This window comes from Octopus bimaculoides, chromosome 1 (genome assembly GCF_001194135.2).
Source record: "Octopus bimaculoides isolate UCB-OBI-ISO-001 chromosome 1, ASM119413v2, whole genome shotgun sequence".
NCBI lineage: Eukaryota > Metazoa > Mollusca > Cephalopoda > Octopoda > Octopodidae > Octopus > Octopus bimaculoides.
The window spans coordinates 130,307,264-130,317,201 of NC_068981.1; the positions used below are offsets into that span (position 1 = coordinate 130,307,264).

General features: G+C 36.0%; 1 protein-coding gene across 1 annotated transcript in view; it reads left to right on the plus strand.

The window, feature by feature from the left end:
• Positions 1-9,938, plus strand: part of LOC106867721 (conserved oligomeric Golgi complex subunit 4) — a 59,638-nt gene that overhangs the window by 23,119 nt on the left and 26,581 nt on the right. Inside the window, exons 12-15 of the mRNA XM_014912683.2 lie at positions 829-947; positions 3,264-3,349; positions 5,964-6,180; positions 7,990-8,052. Of these exons, the coding sequence (XP_014768169.1) occupies positions 829-947; positions 3,264-3,349; positions 5,964-6,180; positions 7,990-8,052 (485 nt within the window). The remainder of the gene's footprint in view (positions 1-828; positions 948-3,263; positions 3,350-5,963; positions 6,181-7,989; positions 8,053-9,938) is intronic.

Consider the following 9,938-nt stretch of genomic DNA (forward strand, 5'->3'; position numbering starts at 1 on the left):
ATGGTGGCGAACCCTGTTGTACTCTTCCACCACAACTTTCTCTCACTCTTACTTCCTATTTCTGTTGTGCCTGTAATTCAAAGGGTCAGCCTTGTCACACTGTGTCACGCTGAATATCCCCGAGAACTACGTTAAGGGTACACGTATCTGTGGAGTACTCAGCCACTTGCACGTTAATTTCACGAACAGGCTGTTCCGTTGATCAGATCAACTGGAACCCTCGACGTCGTAAGCGATGGAGTGCCAACAACAACAATGGGTTAGATGGTTTGATTGAAACTGGTAAGCTGGAGAGCTGCACCAAGCTACTGTTTGTTTTGGCTTGGTTTCTATGGCTGGATGCCCTTCCTAACATCAACCACTCCACAGAATGGAAAAAAACCCTGGCTAAACCAAAATTGAAATTCACTAAAACTGTTTAGCTTTTTAAAGAATTATGATTCTAGTTTAACCCTTTAGTATTCAGATTACTCTGTCAAATGTAAGGCTTATTTATTCACATTGTTCTGTATTAATCATGTATTATATCATAACTTTGAGATTTTGATATGATTGTTTATTTCTAGAATTATATTGTAGGGCAAGTGTGAGAGGTTGGATCTATCCAGTTTGAACATAAAACAGAAATAATATTTTGGCCAGATATGGCCCATTTAAATGCTAAGGGTTAAAATGATTTCTAGATCACCATTCTTGATTTTTATTTTGAAAAACTTCTTAGTTTTATTGATTTGAAATTGAAAAAGAAAACTTGAATTGAAACTTCTATTCATAGTTTTTGTGCCAAATGCTGTTATTAGCTAATTTTGTGTTATGCAATTTCAATAGAAAAACATGCCATTGTTGAAAGGAACTTTAATAACTGTGATCTTAGTCGCCTAATGCAAGACTTAATTGGTAATTATATACTAATGGAAGAATATTTCATGCGAGAAATGGTCTTGAAGGTAAGTCAAGTCATATGTTCTTTTTATTTCTCTCCTTACATATGTTCAGGAATGCTGATGAATTTTTGGTTTTTCTTCTGTTAACTATTTTTATCTTTTACTTGTTTCAGTCATTAGATTGAGTCCATGCTGGGACACTTATTTTTTAAAGCCTCATGCTTATTCTATCGGTCTCTTTTACCGAACCACTAATTTATGGAGATACAAACACATCAGCAGTAGTTGGGGGACAAATACAGACATAAAGACACACGCACATAGATACATACATACATGTATATATATATATATATATATATATATATATATATGACGGGCTTCTTTCAAATCCACTCACAAAGCTTTGGTCAGCTCAAGGCTATAATAAAAGGCACTTGCCCAAAATGCTACACAGTGGGACTGAGCCCGGAACTTTGTTGGGATGCAAGCTTCTTACCACACAACCACGCGGATATTAAGAGTTGTACTTGTTACCATTTAGACTAAACTAATGAAAGCAGAGTAATGTACCTTGACTTGTGACTAATTATGTCTGAAATTAAAGTAGTTGTAGTCCAGCTACTGAATTTCATCATTTTTGCATATCTTGTATGTTTTTGTACCATGAGGTGGAGATGGTAACAATTAGAAAGTTTGAATTTATGTCAAAGTAGTATTGCTATGTGTAGATGAGTGTATCATCAGCATAGCTTTGACCCAGGTCAACCTTCATCTAGCAGGCCTATGATCAGACATATTCCAGTCATGACTATCTCATCTTTATTCCCAAACATAGTGTATCTAGGACTATTTACCTAATGAGTTTTTCCAATTTTATGACTATGGTAGCATTTCTCAAATTGATAAATCTCAGCACTCCACCCTTTCCTCAAAAAGGAAAACACTAGTGAAAAAAGTGTTGCTCTCTTGTTATTACTGAGATAATAAATAGATTTTGCATCTGTATATTTCATACTTCACTGTGGTATTGACAAATTTAAAACATTTAAAACCATCTTAATTCTGTTAAGCATGTCTGTTTTCTCACTCATTTTTTCTATTCCTTCCCTATGACAAACACTGCTGTAAGGTATGATTTGAGAGAAATTTGGTTGCTATTTCTTGCAGGCTGTAGAAATTCCCTGTTGGCTTTGGTAGAATATTAGTGTAGAAATGTCTGGGGGAATTATGGAAAAGTCATTGACGATGGGTTGATTTAAGAGGAACACTGGAATTGTTGAAGTGGGAAACTTAGAGGACACTAATGAATTCTACAAAGTTACAAAGCCAGGTGTTAAATTCCAAATAGGGGCTGTTTGGTTATGAGCTTTGCATATTACACTGTCAAATAACTTTGCAAATAATACTGAGTGCAGCATTTTTAGTTTCACCATGAATTTATAAAGCAAAAGTAGATATTAGCATTCTTATCCTCTGTGATTATGTTTATATTTTTCTTGATGATTTTGCCAGCAGAAAGGCAGTGCCTATGACTTTTTTCAAAGACATTGAAGAGAGGAAATGGTTAGGTATAATGACAGTAGATGTGAGTTGCATGTCTCTTGTAGTACTTAATTTTGCATATCACTGTCATCACAAATGAGACTCAGTTTATGCCACTTCACCACATATCTTCCTGGATCTTCTTCCACAAGCTTCATCTACCTTAAGTGATCGTTACTTCTTTATACAGCTGTTCTCTCTTCTCATCCATATACATCACATGAACATACCAGCAGAGTCTTCTCTCTTGGACACTCCATCTGATTTCTCTTGTGTCCAGTTTTTTCTCTCAACACATTAGCACTTTGTTGATCAGGCACACTGACTCCACATATCTGATGGAGCATGTTAACTTCATTTCTTTCTTTCTACATATGCATATATATATATATATATTATATGACAAGCTTGTTACAGTTTCCATCTACTGAATCCACTAACAAGGTACTGATTGCTTTGGGATGGTTGTTGAAGATTCAAAGTAGAAGACTTTGGAGAAGACACAGATATGCCTTGCGATTGAACCTGAAACCATGTTTTTTAATCACACAACTATGTGACCTCCCCTCTCTCTTTGTCTCTCTTTCTCTCTCTCTAGGTTGGGCCAAAAGTCACGCACCAAAACATTTGCCATTTTATTTATGTTATATTATTATTTGTTTTGTTCATATACAAGAATGTGTGCATTCATTTTATTTTATTTTATTTATTCTATTCAGTTTTAGGAAAATTGAAGCATGTCTTTGACAACTCCATAGCAATATATATATTAAATGAATTTTAATCTTGGTGCGTAACTTTTAGTTATTATGGAATGAAATATCTCTGTTTCAGGCTGTCAGTATGGATTTGGCTGAAGAGAATTCCCTTTATTCAAGTATGGTTGATGATTCCTTTTTCATTGTAAAAAAGTCTGTGAGGTAATTCTTTTATCTTTTACTTGTTTCAGTCATTTGACTGTGGCCATGCTGGGGGGCACGTTTTGAAGGGTTTTAGTTGAACAAATTGACCCCAGGACTTATTTTTTTAAGTTCTGTTTTGCTGAACTGCTAAGTTACGGGGTTGTAAATACACCAATACCAGTTGTCGAACAGTGGTGGGAGACAAAACAGACACAAAGACACACACACACATATATACAAACATGATGAGCTTTTCCCAGTTTAGTTTACTAAATCCACTCACAAGGCTTTGGTTGGCTTGAGGCTATAGTAGAAGACACTTGCCCAAGGTGCTACACAGTGTGACAAAACTTGGAACTAATTGATTGGGAAGCAAACTCCTTACTACACAGCTAATTAGAAAAATATATTTAATCAATGAAAAGTGCTTTAACTTAGCACATCCACACCAACACAAACAAAGGGGACAGCAGACATGACGGGCTGAATGAAAGTTTGTGAATTGGTGGTGAAAGATAGACAAAGTAGGGGTGAATATTTGAACTGGTGTTGTATCAAGAATCATAGGTATTGTGTGCAGAGATGGTGATGTTGGTGATCCTAGTTTGTGTAACTAAGAACAACCAGGTAGAGTGAACTAAGAAAGTGATTACATTTTCAATAAATTCATTAGCTGAAGAGATGAATATAATGACATGGGCAAGAGATGTGCACTGATATTTGCAGATAATAGATGGCAGACAGAAGGAGGTTGATATTGGTTGAGTTAGGAGGGAGTTATTATATTAGGTGTTCATGTGTTAGGTCTTATAAATGGAAGTTTAAAAACAGAAAAAGAATCTGATGTAAAAATTATATAAGGAAGTTTTTATGAGTTAGTCATAGGAAGAGGATCAGTGCTCTTGACTTTTTTTTAGTTGCTGCTATAGGGGAAAGAGCATGAAAATATCAAATTATCCTCAAAAAATAACATCCAAGAACAATGCCAGCAGCAGCTGACCATTGAAGAGCAAGTCTGGCAGCACTAGCTACAGTAGTTTGACCACATCTGCAGGATGAGTACCAAAAGACTACCACATCAGCATTTGTGGTAGCAGCGACCAGCATACTGGCGAATCCAGTGCAGCACACCAAAGAAGATATGGGTGAAAGAAATTGAGGAAGACCTAAAGTTACAGTGCTCCAACCTTGAGCGTGCTAAGGCCACTGCCATGGATCAGAAAGTGTGGAATAACATTCTCACCAGACTGTGTCATTTAGTGCTACCTACAGCAGCATATTGGTTGAGAGGACAGCCTCCCACTCTGGGTTACCAGCTTGGACTCCACTTAAGAAAAATGAGTGGCAATTGGTGATATTAAATTGGAGAATCGAGTTAGTTGACCAATCAAAAACATTCATTTCATCCAGCAGGCTTCTGCATCATTTCCATCTACGTAATTTCACTCACAAGATTTTTGCTGACCAGAGTCATTGCAGATGATTCGGTGCCATGCGGGGGGATTAAAAGTGGATTCCTCTGATTGCAAACAAACTGCTTAACCATGTAGCCACATGAACATGCCTGCAGTATTTTGATGTTGTTCTGAGTTCAAATTCCGCCAAGGTTGACTTTGCCTTTCATCCTTTTGGGGTCAATAAATTAAGTACCAGTTGCATAGTGGGGTCGATCTAATCGACTGGCCCCCTCCCCAAAAATTTCGGGCCTTGTGCCTAGAGTAGAAAAGAATATTTTGTTGATGTATCCAGCCTGTGGCAGCTGGTAAAACAGATGTTAAACTGGTGGTGATGAAGGGAAGAAAGGATGTGATAAAAAAAGGTGTTAACATCAAGAGTGACAGACTATAAGTTTGTATGCTATAGATTGTACTATTTTACCTTTTGGCAATATGCTGAACTATTCTTGCTTCAGATGACTCTAGGGTTGATAAGGAAAAATTCTAGTGTAACAGTCTAACTAGAAATTGAGTTTATAATAGGGCTGAGAATATCCAGTTGCCTATCTGAAAGAATGATAGAAAGGGCATTGTTGGGACTGGTCTCCTTCTTTTGATTGGAATGATCAGAGGAGTTTCTGTATGTAGTGACTGTATGAGGGGGTGCTGAAAAGTTCTTGGCTTTGGGTAAAAAAAAAAATACAGGAGGATCAGTTAATTATGATTTTATTCAACATATTCCCCTCCCAGTTTCACACACTTATTGCAGCAGTCTTTCAGTTTTTCTAAGCCTTGTAAAAGAACTCAGAAGGTTGGGCCTCCAACCAGGCCTTTCGTGATACCTTTTAGCAGTAAGACATGGTGATTGGGAGTTTAAGAAGATTTTTTTTTGAGAGCATATAACATAGATCTGGAGGCAAGGTAAACAACAAATGTACATGCTTTTCCAACAAGCATGCTGCTAACTAAAGCTGTCTTGCTGTCTAATCTGAAAGAGTTTTGTCTATCATTTCTAAGACCATAGATAAACCTTTTCATTAATGACAGTTATAGTTTAACAAAGAATTTAGTTTTAATCAAAATAACCATTTCATCTCAGCATTCTGACATTGCTGTGCTGTCTTAATCACTTTGATCGGTTATTTACAAGATTTTTTTCTTTCATTGCAATTAAGTTATTTTCTCCTTTATTGCAGACGAGCTATTTCTAGTTCTAGTGTTGATGGTGTTTGTGCCATGTTGAATCATGCCTGCACTATATTGGAGCAAGACTTCCGAGAAACTCTTTATTCAAAATTACGACCTGGATTTCCTTCAGGTTTTGATTTTAGCCAAGCTTACAATTTAATGCAGTCAAGTTTTCAACAAGGCAAGTTGAGTTCAGACACTGAAAAGGCTAAAACAGTTTTCTTGGTAAATATTCTTTATGGAATTATATATTAATGTCATTTCATTCCATTTTTTCCTAAGGAAAGGATTTTTACACCTGTTTTGCTAAAAAATTTTTTATTTATTACTAGCAGAGATACCTGGCATTACTCTGGATTAAAATGGCATAGTTTTTATATATATTACAGTTATGTTGAAATGGGTGATATGGGAAAGTGCAGCATTGATGACAAAGCATTTGTGGAGTAAATGACAGGCTAATTCGGCTAAGCGACATGTACATTATTTACATTTGACGGATATTTGTGCTCATCTTGTTTGTTGCTAACACGTTTCAGCTGATATACCCTCCAGCCTTCATCAAGTGTCTTGTGAAAATTTCGAACTTGGGTTCTCATTCCTAAGGTATTTTTCGATGTTATTATTATTCAGGTCACAGCCTGGAATCGAACTCGGAATCTTGGGGTTAGTAGCTCGCACTCTTAACCACTACGCCATATGCTAGTGGGCATATTACGTAGTGGTTAAGGCTACTATGCCATATGCTAGTGGGCATATTACGTAGTGGTTAAGGCTACTATGCCATATGCCAGTGGGCATATGATGTAGTGGTTAAGGCTACTAACCCCAAGATTCCGAGTTCGATTCCAGGCAGTGACCTGAATAATAATAATAACATTGAAAAATACCTTAGGAATGAGAACCCAGGTTTGAAATTTCCCCAAGATACCTGATGAAGGCTGGAAGGTATATCAGCCGAAACGTTGTGTTAGTAACAAACAAGATGAGGACAAATATCAGTCAAATGTAAACAATGTACATAATTCATCATCTCTTAAATATAGAACTGTATAAGCGACATGTCATGTGTCTGTTTGGAGTATTCCAGGCCCTAACCTGTCATGGAAAATTGGGAGTGGAGTGTATGTGATTTTTGAACACATCGCAAATCTGTCAGTGGATGTACTCTCCTTTGCGGTGGTCGGTGCTGTGTCTTACACAACACATCATCTGAAGTTTTGACACCTCCTTTGGGTATGATGTCCTACATCACTCATAACATAAATTTGGAGGAACTATGGTTTCTTTATGGGTAACAAGGAAGCAATGAGGTGATAGACTTGCCCTTGAACTTTGAATGTCAGTGCAAATCCATGTTCAACTATCTCCTTAGATGCACCAAATAATGTCATTTGAAATGCAGACTTGTATTGTCTGATATCATTCAGAAAATTCTTTGACTGGATGGAAGTGCCTTCCAGAAGATCCATAAAAGGTTGAGGAGGAGCTGGGAGTGCTGGCAAGCTTACTTACCACCTGAGCAGCACATGCCATTAGTTTCATTTGGAAATTTTAAAGCTTTACAGAAACAACAATTTGAGTTTAGCACACCTCTTTCTTATAAAAATTACCATTTTTATAAGAAAGAGATGGATCATATCTGAAAGCAGCTCCAGGAGTTGTGAAGAACGAATTTGTACGTAGTCTGTTTCTGAGAGCTATTCTATTGGACCTCTGTCTAATCATTAAAACATTGTTGTAATGATTCAGCATTAAGTGCTGCAGCATGCCTTTGCTGATTTTGGAAAAGTCACATTTCTCTTCTCTTTTGAGACTCCATTTGACATTCTGCAGCATTCATTTGCTGATCTGAAAAAAGTCGCATCTTCCTTCTGTATTGAGACTCTCACTTTCGGTTTTCCACAATCCTACTTGTTTCTGGAAAAATTATGTTGTTTGTTTGGCAGCATATTTTTTTCAATATTGTAAACAAAAAATTATGAACATTAATCTCTATTCTTGCATACTGAAATTATTGTTTTAACTTTACAGATAACTCTGAACAATGCAGAAGCCAGTTGTGATTACATAAAATCTCTTCACAACAGTTTAGAGGTCAGTATTTATAACAAGACATTCTACATTATATCCTTGCTACAATGATGTGACTAGGTCATTTATATGTATATATATCAGGTCATCCCATAAGTTCTGTCTGAATTTTGAATAAAGAAAACAAGTGATCAAATGTTATATTTAATTGAAATTTAATCATCAATGTACTTTCCCTGGTTATCTATGTCTTCCTTCCATCTATTTACAAGCTTTTTAATCCCATTAATATAAAACTCTTTTTGCTTTCAAAGTGAAGAACTCTGAAATGTCAGTTTCGACCTCCTCCAAATGATTCTGTGAAAGATGAAACAAATGGTAGTCTGAAGTAGCAAGGTCGGGAGAATAAGGTGGATGAGGAATTTTTTCCCAACCAAGCTCTTCGATCTTCTGTGATGTGGGGTCGCATGTTGTCCTGATGAAACATCACTCCTTTTTGATTCACTAAAGCGGGTCTTTTTTTCTTCAAAGTTTGGTTCAAATGCTCTAATTGCTGACAGTAGACTTGAGCATTGATTGTTGCATTAGGTGGTAACAATTCAAAGTGAATTACTCCTTTGCAATCCCACATATGCTGGTAAAGTGACGCTGGCAACGATCATGCTCGAAAAGTGCTTTTCATATGTCACTGGCACTGGAGCCAATCCGCGGCCCTGGCAACTATCATGCTCGGATGTGCTTTTAACATTCCACTGGCACGAGTGCCAATCAGGCAGTACTACAAACACATGTATATAAATGATTCTTTGTACTATCTTACAAGTGTGATAGCCTAGTTAATTTATAACAAGCTTTTTTATATAGTGTATTAATCCATGTATAATTGGTACTGATGTATAATTTGCTGATCTAATTTGAGCCAATGAAATCCTCAAAAAATGTCTTGTGTATAATGTGCGCTGATTTGTTTTTAGTACATCTTCATTTTTACCTTGCATTTCGCATTGAAGCAAAATGAATGGAAAATGATATGTAATTATATAATATATATATATAATGCAAGAGAGTTAGGGGTTGAGGATTCAACCCACTAAGGGATAGTATCTATCCAATATACTGCTGGGAGGGTACTCAGTTATTGTTACACTAGTGTTATACCAAGTGGGAGCGGGTAAAAGGTTTTTTTTTTACCCTAAATTTATATATCAATTAGAAAGTGCTGAAAAGTTCCTGGTTTTGGATAAAAGAAAATACAGGAGGATCAGTTAATTATGATTTTATACAACATATTCTCCTCTCAGATTTACACACTTATTGCAGTGGTCCTCAAGCAACTGAAACGAGTAAAAGATTCCATTTTATTAACCATTATTACTGATTAGAAAAAAACATCTTTTATTTCAGTTTCATTTTATTGTCGATTGTTACCAATTACCAACTCTTTCATTTTCTCTGTTTACTGAAAACCATTTTATTTTCTGGTTGAATTAGTGATGAAGCCAGTGAAAGTGCACAAGATTAAAAATAAAAAGCAGCGGAATTTACCACCCAGCTTCAAATTTTAATTCTCAGTTTTATTCCAGTCATGTTACTAATGTTTCTCAGAAAAGCTTTATCTTCATCACGTTTTTCTCATTTTTCTAAATATTTGAAGATTTTCGCATTTATCATTTTTATTTTGTACTTGATTCAGTCATTATTAGACTACAGCTATGCTGGGGTTCCACCTTTAGGAATTTTAGTTGATCTAATTGATCCCAGTATTTATTTTCTTTTTAAGTTTGGTACTTATTGTATCAGTGATTTTTGTTGAACCATTAAGTTACAGACACATAAACATACCTACACCAGTTGTCAAGCAGTGATGGGGTACAAACACAGTCACAAAGACACACACACATACACACACAAGTATATATATATATATATATATATATATATATATATAT